This window comes from Naegleria gruberi (genome assembly GCF_000004985.1).
Source record: "Naegleria gruberi genomic scaffold NAEGRscaffold_34, whole genome shotgun sequence".
Classification (NCBI taxonomy): domain Eukaryota; phylum Heterolobosea; class Eutetramitea; order Acrasida; family Naegleriidae; genus Naegleria; species Naegleria gruberi.
This window is the reverse complement of record NW_003163293.1, coordinates 304,023-327,866: the sequence shown is the minus strand read 5'-3', so window position 1 is coordinate 327,866 and position 23,844 is coordinate 304,023. Positions and strand designations below refer to the sequence as shown.

Sequence of the window (23,844 nt, the reverse complement as noted above, 5' to 3'; positions counted from 1 at the left end):
TATCATGTTTCATTCAACTCATTCTTTATCAATTAATTGATGAATTAAACAGTTTGAAAATGATTCAATTAGAATCTAATAATAAAAATACAAAAAAATGGATTTACAACCAAGTCGATTAATTGATGATAATACAACAACAAATCAAAGAACGCAAAACAATGATGATGAAGAGTTTGATCTGGATCGGAGAGTAGAGACAAATTTTACACCATTGGCAATTTTAAAATGTTTACTATTGTGTTTGATGAGAAATTCAGATTCCGAGCAAGGACTTTCCTCTCAAGCCTTGAGAAAGCAAATTAGAAGATATATCTTGTATTGTACAGTTTCATTGCTCATGTTGATAACGATCATTTCGGTGCTCATTCCTGTCATTTCCTTTTTATCGGCATCAGCCTTGTTATTACCAGTTAATCCATATGATAGGTAAGGAATTTAGAGTAATAATTAGAGTATTGATAATTTATTAATAATTTATCTACCTGTTATTATTATTATTTAATTTAATAATAATTATTTGATGATTGATGATGAATATTTAGAGCCAAAGCAATTGCCACAGATTATGTACCATTTGTAGAATATACCAATTATTTACCATATAAATTATCGAAAATAATGGAATGGAAGCAGTTCGATTCATTATTGAACTTGACCAATTCTCCAACTAGAGATTCATTAGTCAATTTATACAAGGATCACCAACTTACTCTGACAACAAATATCCCAAAATTACAAGTAGGAAATGTTAGTGTTTTAGTATTGACAACTGGTGGAAGTTCTGATTGTAATGAAACAACCATCTTTGCTAGAACTGTCTCACAAATGGATCTCATTAGAGAAAATATTGTAAAACAACATTCTAATGAAATGCGTGAAGTACATGCCAGTGGTGAAATTAACAAAGTATTCAAGACTAGAAAGATTTCTGTTCTGACACACATTGATGGTGGACATACTATTAGAGATTCATTGGAAGTGTTGCAATACTATTATACAGCAGGAGCTCGTATCATGACACTTGCCTCTCAAAAATGTCCAAACAAATTCATTCAATCTTCAAATTATAAGACCATTGGAGGATATACAAATGGAGTGAGCACACCTGGAAAGAGAATAATTATTGGAATGAACAAACTTGGAATGGTTATTGATTTGGCACATTGTACTGAGAGTGCTATTACCTCTGCTCTTTCAGTCTCCTTTGCACCAGTCATCATCTCTTCTACTGGTTCTAAATATCTATCAAGCCATGAAGACAACCTCTCTGATGAAGTTCTACTTCTCATCAAGGAAAATCAAGGACTTGTCATTATTTCTCAAAATCCACTCCAACTCAGCAATAAGGAAAGATTGCAATTTAACAAATTCAAGGCTGACAATTCAACCACTCCTGAAGAAGCCACAATGAAAATGATTAAATGGGAAATTAGCTCATCATCCTCAAGAGCCAGTGTTGATGACATTGTTGAACACATTGACTATGTCAAAACAATCACCAATAGCTGTGAATATGTTGGAATTGGACAAGGATTTGAGAATCCAAATCAACCATTTACAACCAGTGGAGCAGAATCCTCTGCCAATCACATGACCATCGCAGCTGCCCTCATTCAAAAGGGATATGATGACACTTGTGTAAAGAATATCATGGGTCTCAACTTTTTGAGAGTTCTGGCCAAGGTAGAAGGCGTTGCAAAGAGCATTGTTAGTTCTGCATAATAATACTTTTCAAAACTCTATACTTCAACAATAATCACATTTAATTTCACCAGTGTCTTTCTAAAGCTCACTCACCACAGCACTTGCATTGTTTTCAATCCTTCACACTTTGAGAATCTGTGGAAAAAGAATTTTAATTTTTTAAATTTTTAATAAAAAAATGAAAAACTTGCTGTCGAACATTTCTTCATACGGTGTAGTGTGCAGGAAAATCAGCAAGTCTTCTTCTTCTTGCTTTTCATCATCATCACAACAGTCCCGACAATATTCCAATCGTCTATTAGATCAACCCTTTGTTTTGGAACGCTTCTTTGCCAAGTATGAATTTTCATCAAAATACTTGTTGTGTTCCTCCGATTGTGAATCGATGAGTATTAAAGAATTGATAGGAAATGATGAGGATAATTTACAGGCACTGTTAAATTGTCATTTAGGATATACGGAATCAAAGGGAGATTACGAATTGAGAGATTTAATTATTAACACTCACCCACAGTGGTACGATAAGAGTAAGCTTGGTGCTGCCAATGTATTAATTCACACAGGTGGTGTGGAACCAATTTTACTGTTTGGAATGACTTGTTTAGAGAAGGATGATCACGTGATTATTCAATCACCTAGATATCAAGCACTTTCAGAGTTTTCCCATGTAGTCAAGACAAGGGTGAGTGCTTGGAATGCAAAAAAGACGAAAAATGGTTGGAATTTTGATGTGAACGAATTGGAGAGTTTAATTCAACCAAAAACTAAGGCCATTATTCTTAATCCAATCCATAATCCAACAGGTCACTTGCATACATTGGAGGAAATTAATTATATTATAGAAATTGCAAAAAAGAAGAACTTGTTAATATTTTCAGATGAAGTTTATCGAGGATTAGAGTATAATGAAACAGATGCATCGATACCATCACTTTCATCCTTGTATTATAATGCCATTTCACTCAATGTCATGTCTAAATCATATGGTTTGGCAGGTTTAAGAACGGGATGGGTGGTTTCACAAAATTTGCAATTATTGGATTCTCTACTCAAGGGAAAGGATTTTACAACTATTTGCAATCCAGCACCATCGGAATGTCTTTCAAAAATTGCTCTCAAACAATCAGACCAAATTCTCACAAAGAATCGAGAAATTATTGCAACGAATTTCAAATTGGCTGAAGAGTTTTTCACAAAAAGGGCTAATCATATATTTGAGTGGATTCCTCCTCGTGCAGGACCTATTGGTTACATTCATTTCAAAGATTGGAAGGAGGGAAGTTTCAGATTTTGTGAAAGAGTGAATAGAGATTGTGGAGTTTTACTCCTTCCTTCAACTGTTTACAATAGAATGGACGATAAACATTTGAGAATTGGACTAGGAAGAAGAAATTTTGCTGAGGGTTTATCAGTTTTGGAAAATTATTTATTAAAGAACAATACTAATTAGTATTATTCATCATTGTATCAATTCTCCTCTCCTACTATCGATGGGACCTGATAGATTGGTTTATACAATTGGAATGATAGAAATTCTCAATTCAAATATTTAGATCAATCATAATTATTACACATATCCATACTGCCAATAGTACTAAAACATCAATATACGACAACTTGGCTGCTAAAACCCAAATCTCCTTAGTGGCCACCTTGAAGATTAATAATACTCCATTACTTCGTTCCTTATGTACGGAAAATTTAAATCTCTCTCAAATGGACATATTAAAATCTCCACAGCAATGAATACCCTTCAAGAGACACTCAATGCTGATTGAAGTCTCAACCCAAAAAAAACAAGACGTCATCACACTCATTTGGTCCAGGTTGTGATTTCAAAGTGGGTAAATCAACTGTTTTCAAAGCAAAGAACATTCAAAACGGAACAAGATGAAATTGCAAAAGATTATCAGTGCTGTACTGTCTGCACTGTTGGTAATTGTTTTTCTGCTGTACATTTTCATGGCAATTAACATTCCACAAATTACTTGTTGGCTGTTACTCCACACTATCGGAAGAGTACATCCAAGAATTGCCAGATTCATCAAGGTATTGAATTTGAGCGTGAGTGGATTGGGTTTCTATTGGTTTGTCTTTTTCATAGAGGTTTATGCTGGTTGTGAGTTGGAATTTTCAGGAGATGAAATTAAAGAGAAGGAGAGTGCACTTGTCATGTGTAATCATGTGAGTAATGTTGATTTCCTAGTGTTGGCATGTATTGCCTATAGAAAGGGATTGTTGGGATTTTTGAAATTCTTGGCAAAGAAGGATTTACTCATCATTCCATTCCTTGGTTTTCCTGGGTTAATTTTAGGTGAGTTTGAATTCATTTTCCTATTTTACTATTATTATTACTTATTTGGATTGATTTGTGGATATGTGAAAATAATTATTGGAATGTATTATTATTTGATATTATTAAAGGAAAACAAATTGTTTTGGATAGAAATTGGCAAAAAGACCAACAATCTATTGCAGATTCAGTGAATTCTGTAATGAAGGATAATATTCCAAGCTATGTCTTGATTTTCCCTGAAGGAACACGTATCACCCAAAATAATATTACCAAATCAAATGAATTTGCCAGAGAGAGAAAATTGAGGGAATTAAATCAAGTTGTCCTTCCAAGAGTGAAAGGACTTGGAATGATGATTAAGGCAATTACCACTCAGCAGGAAAATGCAAATATTGATCTATCTGTGGAAAAGGACAATGGAATTAAATATATTTATGACGTGACAATTGGATATCCACCAACTAGGGAATACATTGAATCGTGTAGAAAAGAGGCAGTGAATGACAAGAAAGTTGCTTCCTCAATCGTCAATAAGGCATTCCCTGTTTTGGGAGCTCCTGAATTATTGATGAAACGTCTGAAAGGAACCAAGATTTGTGTCAATATCAAAAAGATTCCAATCAACACCGTTCCACATCATGATGAGAAACAATTCAATGAATGGTGCTATGAACGCTTCTACAGAAAAGAAGACATGCTCTCACAATTACAAACTGATGCCAAGGAAAATCTCAAGAAATTGGAAAGCAAAAACTCCACTTCAACTAGTACCAATGATTTAAATCCAATCACAGTCTACCCCCAACAAGAATTATCCAAGTTATACTCCTTCAGAAATGAAAAGATCCTTAATGAACCCTTCCGATTCGTTCCTTGGTGGTAACTGGTAGAGAATAACACATATTATTATTGAATGGAAGGATTCTTTTCAACCAACCTTTAATACGTAAGAATCATTTGTAAACCTTTTGATTTCTTGTAATTCACTTCACCTCTACATGTAGCAGGAATGATAATAATAATTGCTCTGCAAATCATCAAATAATAATAACAATTACATGTTATCTAATATTTAATCTTTTTAATCAAAATGACTCCCAACAAAGATAATAAGGCATTTCTAATCAACCTTGTTTACGGATTTTTTTCTGTTGGCGGTAAATCAAGTGTTCCTCAGCAAGTTCATGTTAGCCATCAATCGATCTTAGAAAAAATCACAAAAAAAAACTCACAACTTTTTCGATATTCCATACGGAGGAATTTTTGTATTAATTTTTCATACACCATCAATTATTGTGTATCTCCTCTCTAATTGTTGCTTTTTCATATAGACGAACAAATATACAACAAGATAATAATAACAGTGGCATCATCATTGAAATAATTTGAATCTTGTTTTTCAACTCACTTTTTGATCATCCACACAGTTCACCATTCATTGTTGGATTAATTGCTCATATAATATTATTATTTAATAATATAAATACATTGGAAAATGATGCTCGATGATACCCCTTCACCAACACAACAACTTCCACTTCCATTATATCAAAAACAACTAGTTTCTTACAATGTGGATAGCACTACAACTGTAACTCTCCCTAAACGTTATGAACCTGTTAGAGATGAACAAACTGGTCAAATTTGTATTCTAGGTCAAGGAGGTTATGGTATTGTTATTGCTGCTCGTGATCGTCAACATGGCAACAGATTAGTTGCTATAAAGAAAATTGGAGATGTTTTCAATGTTGCTCCATACAGAATGTTACGTGAAGTTTTAATTATGAAACACTTGAGAGGACATCCTTTCATTGTTGAATTAATTGATATTTTCGTACCTGGTCAAACATTGTCAGAAATGAATGACTTGTATATTGTATTGGGAATGATGAATGGAGGTGATTTGAAACAATTAATGTCTCAAAAGGTCCAAGAAGGAGGTATCTCTATGGAAGGTATCAAGGATATTATGTGTCAATTGTTGAGTGCTTTGCATTATATGCACAGTGCTGGTATTTTGCATCGTGAGTAAGTAGTTTTTTAGTATTTCCTTGTTCCGAACATATTGTATTACTTTTACATCAATATTATCATATTAATCTTTTATTTATTCATGATTTGCTTTAATTGTTGCTACAATATTCATGTTAATAATTTCTAATAATTATTATTACACAATGACGATCATCATTAACAGTCTCAAGCCAAGTAATATTCTTGTTGGAAATAATGGAGATGAATTACAATTTAGATTGTGTGATTTTGGTCTTAGTACAAAGGAAGAAAGTGATTCAGTAACCAATCCAGAGTCCATGTACGTTGTCACTAGATATTATCGTCCACCAGAAGTTATTCTGCAATATGAAATTCAAAGCTCTGCCATTGATGCTTGGTCTGCTGGTTGTATATTTGCTGAATTGTTATATCTCCTTCCTCCAAAACCACAAAGAAGACCACTCTTTGTTGCTCGTAAATCAGGAGCTAACATTCAAGGTATTGAGGAACACTTGAACTTGATTGTATCACTTTTGGGTAAACCAGAAATGAGTGATGTTAAGGGAACTGCTAATGGTGTAAAATATTTCGAACGTTTATTTGGTCTCTACCCAAGTGATGGTTTGGATTTGAAACAAATTTTCACATCTTCACCACCTGAAGCTCTTGATTTGTTGAGAAAATTCTTGATATGGAATCCAGAAAAACGTATTTCATTTGATGAAGCTGTTAATCATCCATTCTTGAAGGGTAACAAGTACATTAATTTGACACCACACCCAGAAAAGATTGAAATTGACATTGAAAAGAAGGCTGACTCTAACACTTTCAAGTACATGTTCTACCAAGAAGTGATAGAATGGGCCAACAGAAATGGAGAACAATTCTAAATGATAATTTTTGTATTCTTATTTGTAAAGATATTTTAACTTATTTCAAAAGATGAATAAAATTTGTAAAATTAACCTTTTATTGATCCTGGTTTGGAACTGATATATTTAACATATATTTGAAGAATATTTTATTATCATTGGAAAGAAGTATTACAATTCATTATGGTAACTATTATTGACTTGATCTTGATTTAGCTTAATGTGTAAAGGAACAAGTTCAACTCTTTCCTCACTATTCTTCCTGACAAGAAATTGTTTTCTCATATAAATTCCCATTCCCAGACCAAATATCAAAAGAATGACAATGATGAGTGTCAAGATAATTATTGCAACTGTGAATAAAGTTGTGTCGTTGCTGTTCTGGATAACTGGATTGTTGCTTGATTCTCTAGGAGGAATTGAGGTGATTAGTGGAAGAATTGTGAATTGAGCTTGTCCATCAGTCAATGGTCCTTGAATTAACATGTAAATTGTTTGGCTAGCTGACTGAACATTGGTTAAGAAGATGACTTGGTTTGAATCCATAATTGTTGTGAAGAGTTGTGAATTAGGTTTAAAATCAGTACCAACAAATAATTGCATCGATTGACCACTCAATGAACTAAAAGAAATAGTCAATCGATTTCCAAAATTCAGCTCAATAGATGTGAGAATCGATTGTCCACGATCAATAGTTCTTGAAAAAGTTGAACCACTTTCTAATGGAATTCCATTTTCTCTTTCAAACGAATTCAAAGGTGTTGGTGATGGTTTTGGTTGACTAGTGCTTGGTTGTGGATGAATTGAATGCAAAGCGGAAGGTTGTGGAATTGGGGCTACATATCTTGCAACTATCCAAAGCTGATATTCATTATTCAAAATTCCTTCTTCACAATTGACTGAATAAAATCATTATCATGTTGAGACTTTGACTTTGACACATAAAAATTTTCATCACCCTTAAAAGTAAAAGCACATGTTACACTAAGAGGATCAAGAGAGGAACCAATTGAGGAGAAGGTGAACTTTCTGGTCGATTTTACATTATAGTTTAGAATATCTTGCTGAATGGAAAATGAATGAATTTTGACATATTCAATCTTTGTAATTGGATCAATAATAGTTTGATTGGAATGAGTTGTATTAAGATCCAATTGGAAAGTAGGATATAAAGTTGATAAGGAAGATGATAATTGAAAAGAATACATTAATTCACTTTGGTCAACTGTGAATTGTAATTGTCTTGAATATGAAAGTGGATATTCATGATTAAACAATGCTGAAATGTCTTGGAATGCAGCAATAGCGAATATCATTGATTTCTCATTTCCTGTTCCACTAACAATCAACTCCCAAGGACCTGTGAATGGTTGATCATTGAACATCAAGTCAAATGTCTTTTGTGAAAGAATTGAGTTTGAAAAATCTGAAAGAGGAAGGATCTGTGTTGGTTAAGGAGCTTTTCTTTTGGAATTCAATAAATAAACCATTCAAATTTTCTGAAACAATGTCAAGTGAAGAAGTCACTTTCGAATAATCAAGTTCAAAGATTCCAAGAATATTCAACGGCTTTTGATTCGTATTTGAAAGTGGATAATCTTTAAAATCTTCAATTTGCTTTTCCATAAATATGTATTCACCTCTCAGAACAGTATTCACATCAACCGAAATTGTAAACTTATCCAAAGGAGACCACCTAGTTTCGAATAAAACAATCTGTGCAGAATCCACTTCTATTGGAATTCCATAAACACCAGAAACAAACTTTCTTTCAAATTGTTTTCCAACAAGCATGAAAACAAATTCATCATCTCTAACATCCTCTGAACAATCCAATTGATAGCTTCCATCATCATTACTGAATTTCGGATATAAATCACTCAATTCAATAATCGAATATTGAGAATTCTCACTTTTCAAAACATAGACACATGACAGGTCAGTTAATTTAACTTGTGCCTTATTACCATTAAGGTCAACCAGAGTTGTGGTGGGAAAAAAATTGAAAATTCTTCCTTCATCAAATTCGAGATGATTCAAACCTTCGCCATAATTCATTTGGAAACTTTGAAGAATAACATAATTCAGTAATGAAATATTTGGTGTGAATTGATTGATTGTAAAGTGGGGTCTATGATATGAATTAGGAGTTGAGATGGAAACTCCACTAAAGTAAACATTCATACTGAGAGAATCTGTCAATTGATAATTGACATTTCTTGGATAATTGACAAACACTAAATCACCTAATTTTGCTTCAGATTGAGAATAGCTCCATAATCCAAATGTAACATTTTCATTCAATGGATTGATTGACCATTTGAGATCTGAATTGGTAGGAGAATCTTTTTGATAGAGAAAGAAGGAACTGGTTTGTTTGTCCAGAATTGAAATTCTTGTTGAAAATGGATCTTCGTTTGGTTGTGTTGATTTTTTAAACTCAAAGTTGATTTGCCCTTTTTTGGAAATTACCAATTGTGAAAAATCAACTTGAAAACAATTAATCAATGTGAGTGGCTTCTGATAAGTATTTGGCGGCGAATAAGTCGTCAATTCCTCAGAATTCTCAAGATTTTTCAAAAGCAAATTTCCAGAAATGTTTGAGGAAAGTTCTGGCCAAATATTAAGAGTTTCGAAATCGTTTTCTGCAAATAAAGTCAATGAAGAGATTGAATCAGTGGATAATGGGCATGGTTTTCCATAGTAACAATTCACTTTCTGTCTTTTATCACTCTTCTTTGCCAAAATTGTCCATGAATAATCTTCAGTTATTTCACTAGATGAACATTCTAATAAATAATTCGAATGTTTAGTTTCAATTACTCTCGATTGTTCATCAATCTTCAAATAATCATCCCCTCCAAATGAAAAGGCACAAACCAATGAGAATGGATCAATGAAATAAACATTATTACTCGAATCTCTAAACCCATTTCTCTCATCATAGTGAAATCTCATTGATTTCTCCTCTATGAGAGGTTTCAATCCTCTATTTTGTAAACTAGTTCTGGATTTTGAAAGAATATAATCGAATGGTTTTGGAATTGATTTGTCTTCCACTTGATAAAATTCGTTATATACTGAAATTACTGGAATTGAGTTGACCAAATTTGGATTAATGATTGGAGCTCTATTGTATGAAAATTTTAACTCCATTGATGATATAAAATGTGAATTTAAAAGTGTAATGTCCTTTGGGTAGCGAATTTGAATACCAGTTTGAGAATGGTAATCAGAATCAACCCAGTATTGGAAACCAAAATAGTTTCTTCCACTTTCAAATACTTGTTTCAAAGAAAAAGAGAATTCATTCTCCAAATCATTCACTCCCCCATTTGAAAATGATACATTCTCATAAACCAGTGACCTATCCTTCAAAACGAAACTAAACACACTCAAATTGTAAGGATCAATATTCACAATATCACGTCTCTTCAACTTGATTGTAATGATTGCATATTTTTGCTCTAAATTGTTAACACATGTTAATTTAGACAAATCAAGGTAAATTAAATCAGATTCCAAACGTGTGATAACATCATTGTATGGTCTATTGGTTGGGAAATAATCATTATTTAATAATGTTAAACTATAGGATCCATTCCATTGACATGCAGCTGAATTGAAGAGTAGAGAAAGAACAGAGCCATGTAAATACTTCATTGATGTTTGATAAACTGGTTGAATAATTGAATCAACAGAGTAATCCTTTGAAAAATGTTGTAAACGAAAGGTTTCTTGTTCGACTTTCAATCCCTTCACAACAGTAACAATTAGGACTAAACTAAGGAAGGTGGAAATGAGTGATAACCACAAGACAGTAGCAATAAAAGTCTTCATTTTTTAAATTGAGATACTATCAAAGATACGCGCGTAATCTTTGGATAAATAAGGTGCGGGTGAAATCGCACAATGTGGATAGTGCAAGCGTTCGACTGTTGGATTGCGCAGTGTGAGATATTTTGATTATTGTAATATTTCACACAACTCCCCAAATTTTGACAAATTGCCTTTTTTACAAAACAAGTTTCGAGAAAAATTAAAACTGTGGTAATTGGAAGAATACAATTTCAGTTGATCTGTTTATTATTGAAATTTAATAGGGAGGGTTGAAAGTTGGTATAATTATTCAGTCTTAATTTCTCTGACCTTTCTCTCCATGAAATACGAAAGTATTCCAACAAGTACATAAGTGAAATAGGTGAATGGAATTTGATCAGGTGAAGTTGGAGAACCATCTTGAACAGAATCAGCAATTTTAGAATAATCCACAGCAAAATAAACTCCATACATTAGTCCAAATGTCATTAGAAAGTAAAGAAGTGAAGAAATCCAAAAACCTTTTGTCAACTTGGATGATTTCCTTACCAAGAAGAAAAACAACCATCCTAATACGGCACTTCCAACTTCAATGAGATAATTACTCAATTTTGACAAGTGTTGCCAAGTACCAAGTCCAATCTTGTTCGATGTGAATGGTGGAAAAACAGCAACATCATTTCTAATAACATTTCGAATAAGAATTCATAAAAACTATTTCTTACCTTCTCACCACAACATCCAACAACCAATGAGACGAAATACTCAAAAAGAAAATACCATACAATGAAGCAAATGATCTAGAATTATTTCTCCAATTGACCAAAACATAAATTCCAGTAAAAACCAAAGTCCAAATCAAAGTTCCACTCAAACTATGTGAAATATCATTCTGAGCATTGAATGGAACAGCTTGATTCTCTCTCATGAGTGAAACATTATAGGAACTGTACTCCAAACAAGCTAATGGTTGTGGACATGAGTGAATCTCCATTTTACAAACGAATTTACAACACAATACGAAAGCAAAAAAGACCATGTCAATGATCTGAGTGGAAATCATTAGCCATGTGAAGGAGATATCTCTAAAGAAGAAGTGTAATAAACCTGCAGGTCCATAATGTCCTTGAATCATTTTTTTTCAGTTCCAATTTCAATACTCTTTGTTCGAAACTCTTTCAAAGAGTTTGTGAAAATGTCCACTTTACTCAACTGCGCCAATAGCGCCAATCGCAGTCAATTCTGAACATTACCCTTAAGAAAATCCACTTAAATAAAACTCTAAATTCATCTGCTGATGAATTTATTGTAATCCACTCTATGAATTAATTTTTGAATTTTTCAGCAAGTCTCTTCTTGAATGCTTCCAATGTCTTTGTCAATCCCTTTCCAACAAGGAAATCCTTGATGAAACCAGGACACCAAACATTGAAATCAATGAGAGCAATATAGGTGGCTTCGACTCCCTTTCCATCTGTGGTTGGTTTCAATTTCCATCCACCACGATTCTTCTTAAATGGACCATGATCAGTCTCTTGCCAAGATAATCCATCTATTAAAAATCATGATAATTTAGGTTACATTCTAATAATTATTATAATATTTTCATACCTTCAAAAACACACAATCTCAAAGTATATTCCACAGTTTTCAATCCACCAACAGTGACATTCCACCAAACATCCAAACACTTTCCATCAGTACCTTCAACAGTATCCTTATATTCAACCTTGTTTGTTCCTTCAACAAATTCGGTATAACTTTTATAATCGGAAATGATTTGTATTACTTGCTCGAGAGTAACATTATCAAAGATAATCTTTGCAACGACCGCTCCTTCTTTTTCAGCTTGTTCACGGGTATCGTATTGTGAGAGAGACATTTTTTTTTGATTTGTAATATGTTTGATGTTTGGTGATTGGTAACATGGAAAGTTGTTCTCTATTTTAAATGACAAAAAAATATGGAAATAGATTTTAACAAAAAATAGAATATAATTTTTATTTTAATTAAAAGGGTAAACATTATTGTTTTAATTCATAAAATGTTTGCTGACGGACGGGATCGAACCGGCGACCAATGGCTTATTAGACCAACGCTCTACCGACTGAGCTACGCCAGCTTCACGTTGATATTTTTTTTCTGTTCAAGGAAGGAAATGACATTTGGATTACAATTATCTCTGAATGTAACGTTTATCTTTTTCATACAGCAATTAAACTGTGCTTTTTGAGATGGACAGTCACTCGAAGAATTATCATCCATTGAGAATAATACGTCCTTTGCAACGAATTGCAACATGTTTTGAAGTTAAGTAATCTTTACAATTTCCTTTTTGCTTTGGTAAATGTACTGCGAATGCCATGGTTAGTATTTTAAAGACCTTAAATGTAAGCCGTAAACATTTACTAAGAAGAGACTCGACAAATCCATTTTTATTCAATAATCATCAAATTAGTATAGTAACACTACTTATTTAGATAATTCTTTGATTTCAATAATTTTCATAATTTAATATTTCAAATCATTTCATAGGGATGGATTCTAAATCTCAATTTACAAAACATAAAATAATTATTTTTTAATAACCTTATTCGTCTTCCTTTAAATAAGGAAATTCTTGCCTCAATAACAGTTATTAAAGGTCATCAGTTAACTTGATTTGCCTCAAAACCAAACAACACTCACTATCCAATTAAATATTTAATATTTCAATAAACTTTTTCATTTCCTCTTTTATATCATCATGTATTGCCGTGATGCATTGTCAAAGCCGATGAACTTGTGGCCCCTGAGTCGAAACACCAGTAGCATCAACATCACGTTCTGTCCTAGGCCGCCCGTATTCGTTCGCCTTGAACTTGTGTTCATACCTCAGAAGAAGAACAACCGCCAACAAATGTTCTGCTGGAACCAACTGTAGATGTGGCTGGTAATTGACTCCAAATAACACGAGTTGATGTTGAGTGCTAATGTTGCTGCCACTGCTACTGTTGTTGCTGTTTAAAAATTGAGGTCTTGTTGCGGATTGGTTTGGAAGTGGTGATTGGTCTCTCCTTCAATCGACATCATCATTCTGGAAACTGTAAAAACCTTAATAAAAAAAAATGGTCAAGATTGTTGCGAATTATGAAATTATGAGGACGCTCGGCCAGGGTAAATATTCAAAAGTAAAATTTGGGAGGGATTTGGAAACTGGAGAGACGTATGCGATCAAGATTATGAATTTAAATTATATTAAGAAGGAACAGATGGAAACACAATTAAAAAGAGAAATTGCCATCATGAAGATTATGAAGCATCCTAATATTGTAAATCTAAAAGAAGTACTACAAACTGAAAATAATATTTATGTAATAATGGAACTAGTAACAGGAGGAGAATTATTTGATAGAATTGTGGCTGCTGAAAAGTTTGATGAAATTACTGCAAGACGATACTTTCATCAATTAGTATCAGCAATCGAATATTGCCACAATCAGGGTATCGCTCACAGAGATTTGAAACCAGAGAATTTACTTTTAGACTCTTTTGATAAACTGAAAATAACGGTATGTAATTGATAGAGAATGATGGATTGTAATTAAACAACAATAATAGGACTTTGGTTTGAGTAGTATTGTGCCTAACAAGCTGGGAAAGTCACAGCTCTTGAAAACAACATGTGGTACTCCGAACTATGTCTCACCAGGTAAGTTGTTGATGGTTCTAAAGTGAGGCTCACAATCTCAAATGCAATTTTCCATTCAATAACAACAACATTCAAACTTCATGAAACAACAACAATAATTACATCATGTGCATGAATATATATTCTTTTAGAGGTTATTAAGGAAAAAGGATATGATGGATTTTTAGCAGATATTTGGTCGATGGGAGTTATTCTCTATGTAATGCTAACAGGAAGTATGTATTATTTTGAAAAAGATGCGATTATTAACTCAATATTTTGTAGAACTTCCATTCGATGATAGAAACATTAACAATTTATTTAAAAAAATAGAAAGTGGAAAAGTTGAATTCCCATCACATCTGTCAAAAGAAGCTAAGGATTTAATATCGAAAATGTTGCAAGTTAATCCAAAAAAGAGATATTCCATACCAAATATAAAGGCCTCTAAATGGTTCCAAATAGGATATAGGGAAGATTTTGGAGTTGTTCTTCAATCACCCAAAATTGAAATTTCCAACAATGATTTGAAGGAAGCTGTAAAGGATAGTTTTTATAAGGAAATAGATCAACCTCCTCCTCAGGGGAGTAATAGTAATACGAATCAACCAACAGAGGTTAGAATGAATGCTTTTGATATAGCATCTCAGTTTGTGATGGGATCAATTTCAAAAATGGCAACAGGACAAGATAATTTATTAATTCGAAGACAAACCAGATTAGTTGCTATTGGAAAAGCTGACGATATTTCGGAAAGAGTTTTTCAAATATTAAGGGAAGAAAGAGCCAATCCAAAATTTAAAGGAACCAATTTGATCAAGTGCTATGTGAACTTGGCTGATTCGGTCATTACTCTTAATGTAGCCATTCTCAGAACTGTTTCAGATACCGTAATACTTATTGAATTTAGAAGAGGTAAGGGTAATTTCCTTGCCTTCCATAGTTTTTTCAGACATGTGGCATCAAAAATGAAAGATTTTGTAGTGTCTGCCAACATTTCAAACAATACTCCATCCACCCAAAATAATTCTCCCTCATCCTCACTCGAAAAACAAAATTAATAATAAATAATAATAAATAATAATAAATAATAAGATACAATGTAGTAGATTAATAGATAATTTATTTAGAAAAAGTCGAAACCTCCTCCATTGTTGTTGTTGTTTTGTGGTGGTCTATTATTATTGACAGGTTGATTATTGTATCCATATCCGCTTGGTTGTGGCATGTTACCAAAATTGTTATTTGGTGGATAATTTCCGCCAGTTCTTGGTGGCATGTTGTTGTTTGGATAACCACCAAAGTTATTGTTGTTGTTTGGTGGGTAATTGTTGAAACCATTGTTATTTGGATAACCACCTCCAAAGTTGTTGTTTGGTGGGAAAGATGTGTTGGATGGGAAAGATGGAGTGGTATTATTCATGACTGGAGGCTTGGTTGGTGTATTGTTTCCTTGCAATCTCTTCAATTCCTTCAACGACATGTTAGCTGATGGTTGAGATGGATTAACTGGTTGAGATGTTGTTTGTTGCTTGGTTTCATTAAGATCCAAGTTAACCAAACCACTTGAAATATCAAACAAGGTAGAATCCTTCTTTTCTTGACCTGAAGCATTATTGAAAGCATCATTTGTTCCGAAACCATCATCAAAACCAGAGCTATCAAAGTTAGCTTCGAAATCATTACCACCAGTGTTGAATGAAGCACCATTGTTACCTCTTGGGTTAAATCCAGAGTTTGTTGGTTGGGTACTAGCAGTTCTTGGATTGAATCCAGTATTGACAGGTTGAGTTGGTTGAGACCAGCCAGAGTTATTGGCCAAACCATTATTTCCGAAACCATTGTTATTTCCAAAGTTGTTATTGTTATATTGGTTTGTTGTTGTGGTAACTGGTGTATCAAAGAAATCAATAAGAGTATCTTCCTTTTGTTTAACTGGTTGAGATGTAGTTTGGAATGATGGGGTTGTACCAGTAGATGGCTTTCTTGGTCTACCAGATTGATTGACAGGAGAAGAAGCTCTTGGCTTTTCTTCTTGTTCATATTCTTCTTCTTCAAAGCTAGAACGAGAAGTAGACTTCTTAGGAGCATCATATTCATCATCATAGGATGGCTTCTTTTCCTTCTTCTTCTTTTCTGATGAAGAACTACCTGTTGTACGAGACTTGTGCTTGGCTTCAGATCTAGAAAAACCTTCATATTTTTCCTTTTGTTGTTTGGCAATTTCTCTTTCTTCCTTGATCTTTTCTTCATCCTTGATGAATTCCAAGAAGTGTTTAGCAGCATCTCTTACGTTAACACCCCAATCCTTTCCGTCATCATCAACATATTTAAAGTTCTTCATTTGACGAATAAGTGATTGCATGTCTCTGGCTTCATCCAAACATCTTTCAGAACCGTTAATGACCAAAAATTCAACAAGTTGGATACCCTTTTGGACGTGTCTCCAATCCTTTCCAACGTCAGCCAATCTGATTCTGATAACAGAGAAGATGAGCTTGAAGTCTTCATAATTGAAACTGTGATCAGCAACTTCTAATTTATCAGACAATTTAACTCCCCAAGAATCGTTACTTGTACATTCTCTGACTTTGATCTCCAGTGGAGTCATCTGAAGAACGGTGTTTTTAATTTGCTTGATTTTACTCTTAATATCAAACATAGTAGTGTTCATTTTCTATACTTTACTCTTATATTTACTAGTCTAAACAGACGATGATGATTGTATTGTTGTTGTTGTTTAGAAAATCTCTAGATTTTGTTCGTTGTATAGACGCCGTTAGAAAAACTGCTCAAAATTGTGTATGTAGCGAGTTTGTGCAAACAAGACTGAAGAAATTTTTTCTGTGTTTTTATTTTAAATTTTAAAAATGTTTGAGTGGTAATTTTGATTTTTAACGACGTCAAAGCCGTACACATCGTTCACTTTTGGTCTGTTTTCTATTATTATTCGGATTACAATGCCGCTTTTTTTAGAAAACGCCTGTCATTTGTTTTTGCTGCTTGGTTTTGATGACTGTTTTCCTTCTTATTGTTCTTCGTTCCGATATCAAAAACCCTGTGTTATGATTCCGAGAATGGGATGATAAAAAAATTGAATGTTACTTTGGATAATGGTTTCATTACCTTCAATGCAAACATGTACATGTTTTATCAACAAGTACACCATTATCGGAACTGTTTTGTTTTTAATGTAAAGTGAAATTTTTGATTAGAGTAAATCGATCTTTGATAGGTGTTTAGTTTTGATACAATGCATACATGCACCATACAATAAGAAATAAGAGAGATTTCCAATCAATTTTCATCTTTCACACCAATCAATTTCTTTAAAATTCGAATCTCTTGAAGTGTCCTTCTCATTAAGGTCATTTTACAAGATTAAACTCAACTCCCTACTCAGCCATTCGATTGGATAAACGCCTCGCCACCAACAACTAATAAGGCACTTCACAAAACCAACAATTCAATCATTAACAAAATGAATAAACTGATTGAAAATTGCTTCTAATAAAATTAATTTCAATCAAAAAAAATGAAAGCTACTATTCGTGCTACCACTTCGTCATTGCTCAAGAAGAATACTTGTTGCAGCATTAAACAATGTTTTAAATCATCATCACAATCATTTATTGCCTCGGGATTGTTATCATCGGTGAGAAATTTTTCATCATCAGCAAGAGTTTGTGAAGAATTTGATCAACAAACAATGAATACTACTTCTCTCGTCGGAGCCGATTTAGCAAATAATGGTACAACAGTCTATGAAAGAATTGGTAAACAACCTTTTAGTGAAGAAATTGCCCAAATTTTAATGGCTCCACTCCCAGATCAAGATATTGAAGTTAAGCCTGATGGTATTTTGTACTTGCCTGAAATTAAGTATAGACGTATTTTGAACAAGGCTTTCGGCCCTGGAGGATGGTGTTTAGTTCCACTCTCTGAATTTAAAATTGAGAGAGGAAGTATCCTTCAAGAATATGGTTTATTCTGTAGAGGACAATTTGTGAGTCAATCATTTGGAGAGCAAACTGTTGATGAACAAGGATATAAATCAATTGGAAGTTCTCTTGAAGGTGCCAAGTCAAATGCCTTAATGAGATGTTGTAAGGATATTGGTATTGGTAGTGAGCTTTGGGATCCAAACTTTATTATTGCATGGAGAGCTAAGAATGTTGTTGAAGCTTTCTGTGAACATGTCACTAAAAAGACAACCAAGAAACTCTTCAGAAGACATGACAGAGAATTCACCTATCCATATGTTGAAAAGAGCAAGTTCACAACTCCAAAAAAGCAAGCTGAAGCAGTAGTAGAACAAGTTCCTCAAGATGTTGAAGAACAAGTTGAAGCTGATGAGGAACCAGTTGTCATGATGACACCTGACTCTGTTGACAGTGAAGCATCATTGTTTGATAACTTTGGTATGGATGATGGATCAGCTCAATACAAGAAAGAACCTACCTCTCGTAAAAAGGAAACCTCAGAAGATGGTGCTTCTAAGGGTTTTAAATTCGATAGCGAGGGTATTTTCCCATTTGGTAAATTCAAAGGTCAGAAAGTTAAGGATATTATCAACACTCCAAAATTCAAAGGTTATGTAAAGTTTATGGAAGAGAATAATGTTCAACCTGCATTCTTGTCACAACTCAAGGCATACATGACCAAGAACAATTTATAAATCAATCTCTCCCCATCAATTAATTTTACAGAGCTAATTATTATTATAAAAAATGTATCAATACAATCCCTACAGGAAATGTCTTGTTGGCTTGTCATTGATAATCTTGTATTTATTGTTCATACAAACAACAATTGAACAAGTTGAATCAAGCAGTGCCATTACTTTGAGTAGTGTTGTTGCTAAATCTACCTCCTCTGCTCTTAAGGAAATTAATTCGTCTACAGATAGCCCTTGTTATCAATGGAGAAGGAAACTTGTAAAGAAAACATGCCAAATATCAATGATGAAAATCAATAGGAAATTGAGAAAAGCTCAAAGAGGAGGAAGAAAATTCAGGAAAATGATGCACCAAGTTAAGAAAAAGTTGATAAAGTTGAAGAAAAAATTTAAGCAATCAAAGAAGGCAATTTCTAGAGTTGAACAAATCAAAAGTCAATTAACTTCAAGACAATATACAGTTTTCCAAAATGCCAAAACTAACAAGAAGTGCTTCCATTCCAAAATTAAGCGAATGAAACATAGAATCTCATCTCTTAAGAAAATGGTGAAACAATTCCAACAAATGTATCAAAAACACACCAATGAAATGCTGGCATCCCTTTCCAAATGTAGAAAGAATTTGAAAAAGATTAAAACTTGCCACGTCTCCAAAAAGTATTTCAAAGGATTACCAAAGAATTTATATGGATTATTGAGATCATTGGATGTCAAGTTTGCATGTCTTAAGAAGAGTAAGGGAAGTGACAAGTTGAACTGTATGAACAAGTAAATGAAAATCTTTAATGAATTTATTTTCTGCTCATTCATTACAGATCTTTAATTCAATTCAAAAATAATAAAGGTGTTGTAACGGTAATAACGAAAATTTACAATTTTTTAAATTAAAAAAATGCCGCCAAAACCAACTACACCCAAGAAGTCGAAGAAACAAATTGAGGATGAGAAGAAGAGACTCGAGGAGAAGAAGAAAAATGTGGAGGAGGCAGTAGAAAAAATCTATCAAAGGATTCTTGAGGAATGGTTACAGGAGGTTGGTGTGCCTCCGATTGCTAAGGAAATTGTGGATGAAAATACACCAGTTCTAGTGGATCCGATGGGTGAGATTGGTAGAATGGATTTTCGCCACGTGAAGGAATTACATTTGGGAAAGAGAGGAATGACCGAAATTCATATTAATTTTAGTCGATTAATAATGTTGGAGGAGTTGTGGCTCAATGGAAATAAATTGAAGAAGGTTACAAATTTGATAGATCCCCGAACGTTGAGAGAGCAATCTTGGGATCGAAATCAATACTTGATAAACCAGTAAAAACTGGTTGTATGAGATTGAAACATCTCTACTTGCAACAGAATAGAATCGAGTCATTGGATGTTAATAATTTTTGTAATTTCAAATTCTTGGAGACTTTGTTATTGCACGAAAATAATCTGAAGAGCTTGGATGAAGTTATGGAATGTATTAAGGGAATGAGATATTTGAAACAATTAACGCTATTTGGGAATCCACTCTGTGACACTCTTCCAAAGAATGAATATAGAGCTAGAGTGGTTTTGGATATTCCAGTATTGCAAGTTTTTGATAGGGTGGAAATTACTACCATAGAGAGAGAAGAACTTGCACTCACATATCAGCAGAATCGAAATACTCTCAGCAGAGAAATTGCCTTTGGAAAAACTGTTCCTTCTCATGTTTTGGAACACAAGACAATGAGACTCAGTACTATCAAACCACCTTCATTCATGGGAGCTACTGCTGAATTAGCATGTAAGCACGCCAACAACATTAAGAAAGAACGAGCTGTAATGAACGTAAAGAAGGAGGACGAAGAACGAGCCAGAATGGAAAAAACTCTTCTCGAAAGCAAAGTGAAGCAATACTTAGAGCATGAAGAAAAAGAAAAGAGCTCTATTGATACAATATTTGAAAGTCTTTCCCATGTTTATAGAGATTTTGAAGGTCTATTGTTGACGGGCAATGAAAGGGGCTTGATTATTAATTTAATTAAGAATAATCACCCATCTTTCAAAGCAGGAAAGATGACCAACATCAAGGCATCAGAAATGAATGCATTGCTGGACTCTCTGGGAATAACCAAATTCACAGAGAAATGGTTCAAATTGATAGAGGAAAAACCAAACTCACTCACAGAAGATGAAAAGAAGAAATTGGCTCTCTTTAGGAAAATTGTGGCCCAAAATGAAGTTTCCTTCCAAGATTTATTCTACCTCATATGTGAAATGAAATCAGAGGAGGAATTCATCAACTCACACGATCTTCAAAAGCAACTCATTGATAAACGAGCAGATTTTGAAAAAAGAAAGAAGGAAAGAATTGAAAAAGAGCAAGAAGATTTGAGAAAAACGCCAGTTCAGGCAAATGAGAAACGTCCCAAGTCAGGAGCTGCCACAAAAAATAAGGGACAAAGAAAGCCAACAGATAATACAGACGAAGAAGATAAGGAGATTCAACAAATTGAGCAACTGTCTAAGAATGTCGCAACTCTAGAACTTCAAGCAGCATCCAGAGCTATTAAATGGCAAACTAAGAGTCAACTGCATGAAAGTTTCCGACCTAAAGAATTGAAAATTGTTCAAAAGCGCAGTGATTTTTACAAAAGTCATTATTTATAAATATAGTTCACTTCAAATGATTAAACCCTCTATATTGATTGATATCAATTTGAAAGAAGAGCCATTGACTGACAATGACTAAGTTTTGGTATTTACTCTAACATCTAAACACTCATCGAATGTACTTCCAATCATGAGTTTTTGTCCTTTTTGAGTTTATAATTACGCACCCAATAACAGAATAACATAAAACTCATCACTTTCAAGAGAGGTCATTCATCTCTGTACATTTTACTCAATCAACAACCAGCAATTTACATTGAAAAAAACAACAACAATCGGAGTGGCAAATTTAAACCATCAACCTTAATCATCATCATCATCGCCACGAATTCAATCCCTCATCATTAATTTATTTTCATTCCATTTGAAAAATTCAGTTAATGTTCTTCCTTGTATTATTGTATATATATTAAATAGAAGTAGTAGCTAAAATAGTTGTATATATTGTATATATTTTACAGTTTCATCACCAATCCGATATCGATCCACAATTAATTGTAAATAAATCATCAAAAACAACAATGGAGGTAATTGAAAAACAGTCATATCCCTCTCCTTCCACTACCAGCAGTTCTGGAAGGAAATCAATTCATGTACCAAACTTTATCGATTCTTCCTCATCAATTGAAAATAATAAGAATTCAATACCAGCCTATGCTTCTCCAAAATCCATTCGACAATTGAGAGATTCCTTTGCTTCTTCATCTCCTAGTAAGAGCCCACTAGCAATTCAAACAAAAACCAATAGTTGTACCTCTGTATTTCCTCAGATAAAAGTTTCCAATTCTATGGATGAAGATCATCACCCCTTAGAGGAAAGTAAGAGTTTGAGTTGGAAAGGACAACTCAACACTCCAACAACCAAAAACAAATCCAAAGCCACTTCTCCTCTCAGTATATTCCCAGAGAGTTGTGTTGATATGCTAAATGTTGCAACCTCACCAACGGGAGGGAGAAGATTCTCTGATAATGCTCCATTCTTCTTTCAATCTGTTTCAGATTCTAATAACGATGATGATAATTATAGACCTGGATGTTTATCCTCTCCAAAGAGAAGAGCCATTGCAAAACAATTTGAGGATGTTTCTTCTCCAACGACCTCATCAACAAATTTTGCTGAAATCAGAACTAGAAAACGTGGAAGCACTCTTCCAGTGGCCTATCAACCAAAAATTCACAAATTGGTGCCCAAACATTGTCAAAAGACAGTTTTTGAAATTATATTTCACAGAGATTTATTCATTGAGGTTTCCGAGTTTTTAGAGTGGAAGGACTTGTTGAGCTTGACTCATTCGTGTGCTTTGCTATTTGATATGGGAGCAACACATTCATTCGTATGGAAACACAAGATTTTATCAACACACAAACTTTTGAATACCAAATTGGATAAGATTGAGGAGAGTATTAGAGAAAAGGCAGCCCTAGCAAGTCAGTATTGTCACTTTGAAACTTTTAGAGATGTATACGATTCGCTTTCTGTGGCTGCAGAAAATAAGAGTATTAAATGTTTCGAGCAATTGTTTGAGATTATGCACATTGAGGGCTCTCAATACAGCAAGAAGAGTAGAAGAGAGTGCAATGAAAAGTGGAATCAAATCAATCAGTTACTCTCGAAAGGAGAGAATGGACAACATAGAGAAATATCGATGGAAGAATTGAATCGTAGCCTCTTTCCTTTCCCTTCACCAACTTATCCACTACCTGATGAGAGCGAGCTCAATCAATTCCAATCTCCAATTACCACAAATTCTATGGCTCATCTCATTGAAAAAACCTCCTCCATTTATGAAAATATCAGATATCCAATGGATTGGAAGGGAATTGTAGAATATTTCTATAGTGCAGAGTCATTCTATGATGCATGTTTGGCAGATTTTTCAAAAATCAAAAAGACTTATGAATATTTCCACCTATCTTTCAAGCCCTATCCAGAGCTCTTGATCATGAACTCTCACTATTTGAATTATAATGAGAATGCTAAACCATCAGTGTTTACTAGTCCAGTGAGAGCATTTGTAGGGTGGTCCTTCTTTTATGGTAAATTCCTGGAAGTTAATATTGACCTCGTCTCTCAGAGACAATACATTCTCCAAGAACGAAACCATTTAGAGGGTGTGGTATTGCCTTTCATTTTCAAAAAACTGGAACGAGATAATAGTAATTGAAAGAG

General features: G+C 33.7%; 13 protein-coding genes and 1 non-coding gene across 14 annotated transcripts; 9 read left to right on the top strand and 5 right to left on the bottom strand.

Annotated features, from left to right (window-relative positions):
• Window positions 1-101: 101 nt before the first annotated feature.
• On the top strand, window positions 102-1,903 carry NAEGRDRAFT_80339 (peptidase M19). The gene is made up of 2 exons (XM_002675431.1): window positions 102-429; window positions 546-1,903. Exons 1-2 carry the CDS (start codon window positions 248-250, stop codon window positions 1,723-1,725), a joined length of 1,362 nt encoding a protein of 453 aa, XP_002675477.1. The 5' UTR covers window positions 102-247; the 3' UTR covers window positions 1,726-1,903.
• NAEGRDRAFT_69475 (uncharacterized protein) lies at window positions 1,886-3,157 on the top strand (the record flags this gene model as incomplete). The annotated part of the gene is made up of 1 exon (XM_002675430.1): window positions 1,886-3,157. One exon carries the CDS (start codon window positions 1,886-1,888, stop codon window positions 3,155-3,157), a length of 1,272 nt encoding a protein of 423 aa, XP_002675476.1.
• A 440-nt stretch (window positions 3,158-3,597) lies between these two features.
• Window positions 3,598-4,886, top strand: NAEGRDRAFT_69474 (uncharacterized protein; the record flags this gene model as incomplete). Its single annotated transcript, XM_002675429.1, has 2 exons — window positions 3,598-4,021; window positions 4,132-4,886. The coding sequence occupies 2 exons, from the start codon at window positions 3,598-3,600 to the stop codon at window positions 4,884-4,886; spliced, it is 1,179 nt and encodes a 392-aa protein (XP_002675475.1).
• A 344-nt stretch (window positions 4,887-5,230) lies between these two features.
• On the top strand, window positions 5,231-6,974 carry NAEGRDRAFT_80338 (protein kinase). Its single transcript, XM_002675428.1, has 2 exons — window positions 5,231-6,031; window positions 6,201-6,974. The coding sequence occupies exons 1-2, from the start codon at window positions 5,499-5,501 to the stop codon at window positions 6,886-6,888; spliced, it is 1,221 nt and encodes a 406-aa protein (XP_002675474.1). The 5' UTR covers window positions 5,231-5,498; the 3' UTR covers window positions 6,889-6,974.
• A 67-nt stretch (window positions 6,975-7,041) lies between these two features.
• Window positions 7,042-10,710, bottom strand: NAEGRDRAFT_69472 (uncharacterized protein; the record flags this gene model as incomplete). Its single annotated transcript, XM_002675332.1, has 3 exons — window positions 7,042-7,731; window positions 7,764-8,312; window positions 8,398-10,710. The coding sequence occupies 3 exons, from the start codon at window positions 10,708-10,710 to the stop codon at window positions 7,042-7,044; spliced, it is 3,552 nt and encodes a 1,183-aa protein (XP_002675378.1).
• Window positions 10,711-10,995: 285 nt separating this feature from the next.
• Window positions 10,996-11,824, bottom strand: NAEGRDRAFT_69471 (uncharacterized protein; the record flags this gene model as incomplete). Its single annotated transcript, XM_002675331.1, has 2 exons — window positions 10,996-11,371; window positions 11,415-11,824. 2 exons carry the CDS (start codon window positions 11,822-11,824, stop codon window positions 10,996-10,998), a joined length of 786 nt encoding a protein of 261 aa, XP_002675377.1.
• Window positions 11,825-12,014: 190 nt separating this feature from the next.
• Window positions 12,015-12,571, bottom strand: NAEGRDRAFT_69470 (uncharacterized protein; the record flags this gene model as incomplete). The annotated part of the gene is made up of 2 exons (XM_002675330.1): window positions 12,015-12,241; window positions 12,301-12,571. The coding sequence occupies 2 exons, from the start codon at window positions 12,569-12,571 to the stop codon at window positions 12,015-12,017; spliced, it is 498 nt and encodes a 165-aa protein (XP_002675376.1).
• A 167-nt stretch (window positions 12,572-12,738) lies between these two features.
• NAEGRDRAFT_t405 lies at window positions 12,739-12,811 on the bottom strand. The gene has a single exon. It is a non-coding gene; the product is annotated as a tRNA-Ile (tRNA).
• Window positions 12,812-13,796: 985 nt separating this feature from the next.
• NAEGRDRAFT_69469 (uncharacterized protein) lies at window positions 13,797-15,420 on the top strand (the record flags this gene model as incomplete). The annotated part of the gene is made up of 4 exons (XM_002675427.1): window positions 13,797-14,240; window positions 14,290-14,380; window positions 14,512-14,595; window positions 14,693-15,420. The coding sequence occupies 4 exons, from the start codon at window positions 13,797-13,799 to the stop codon at window positions 15,418-15,420; spliced, it is 1,347 nt and encodes a 448-aa protein (XP_002675473.1).
• Window positions 15,421-15,465: 45 nt separating this feature from the next.
• NAEGRDRAFT_58510 (uncharacterized protein) lies at window positions 15,466-17,204 on the bottom strand. Its single transcript, XM_002675329.1, has one exon. It carries the CDS (start codon window positions 17,031-17,033, stop codon window positions 15,486-15,488), a length of 1,548 nt encoding a protein of 515 aa, XP_002675375.1. The 5' UTR covers window positions 17,034-17,204; the 3' UTR covers window positions 15,466-15,485.
• A 690-nt stretch (window positions 17,205-17,894) lies between these two features.
• NAEGRDRAFT_69467 (uncharacterized protein) lies at window positions 17,895-19,037 on the top strand (the record flags this gene model as incomplete). The annotated part of the gene is made up of 1 exon (XM_002675426.1): window positions 17,895-19,037. One exon carries the CDS (start codon window positions 17,895-17,897, stop codon window positions 19,035-19,037), a length of 1,143 nt encoding a protein of 380 aa, XP_002675472.1.
• Window positions 19,038-19,383: 346 nt separating this feature from the next.
• NAEGRDRAFT_69466 (uncharacterized protein) lies at window positions 19,384-19,809 on the top strand (the record flags this gene model as incomplete). Its single annotated transcript, XM_002675425.1, has 1 exon — window positions 19,384-19,809. The coding sequence occupies one exon, from the start codon at window positions 19,384-19,386 to the stop codon at window positions 19,807-19,809; it is 426 nt and encodes a 141-aa protein (XP_002675471.1).
• Window positions 19,810-19,929: 120 nt separating this feature from the next.
• Window positions 19,930-21,693, top strand: NAEGRDRAFT_58509 (uncharacterized protein; the record flags this gene model as incomplete). Its single annotated transcript, XM_002675424.1, has 2 exons — window positions 19,930-20,274; window positions 20,391-21,693. 2 exons carry the CDS (start codon window positions 19,930-19,932, stop codon window positions 21,669-21,671), a joined length of 1,626 nt encoding a protein of 541 aa, XP_002675470.1. The 3' UTR covers window positions 21,672-21,693.
• A 502-nt stretch (window positions 21,694-22,195) lies between these two features.
• Window positions 22,196-23,839, top strand: NAEGRDRAFT_50337 (uncharacterized protein; the record flags this gene model as incomplete). Its single annotated transcript, XM_002675423.1, has 1 exon — window positions 22,196-23,839. The coding sequence occupies one exon, from the start codon at window positions 22,196-22,198 to the stop codon at window positions 23,837-23,839; it is 1,644 nt and encodes a 547-aa protein (XP_002675469.1).
• Window positions 23,840-23,844: the final 5 nt, after the last annotated feature.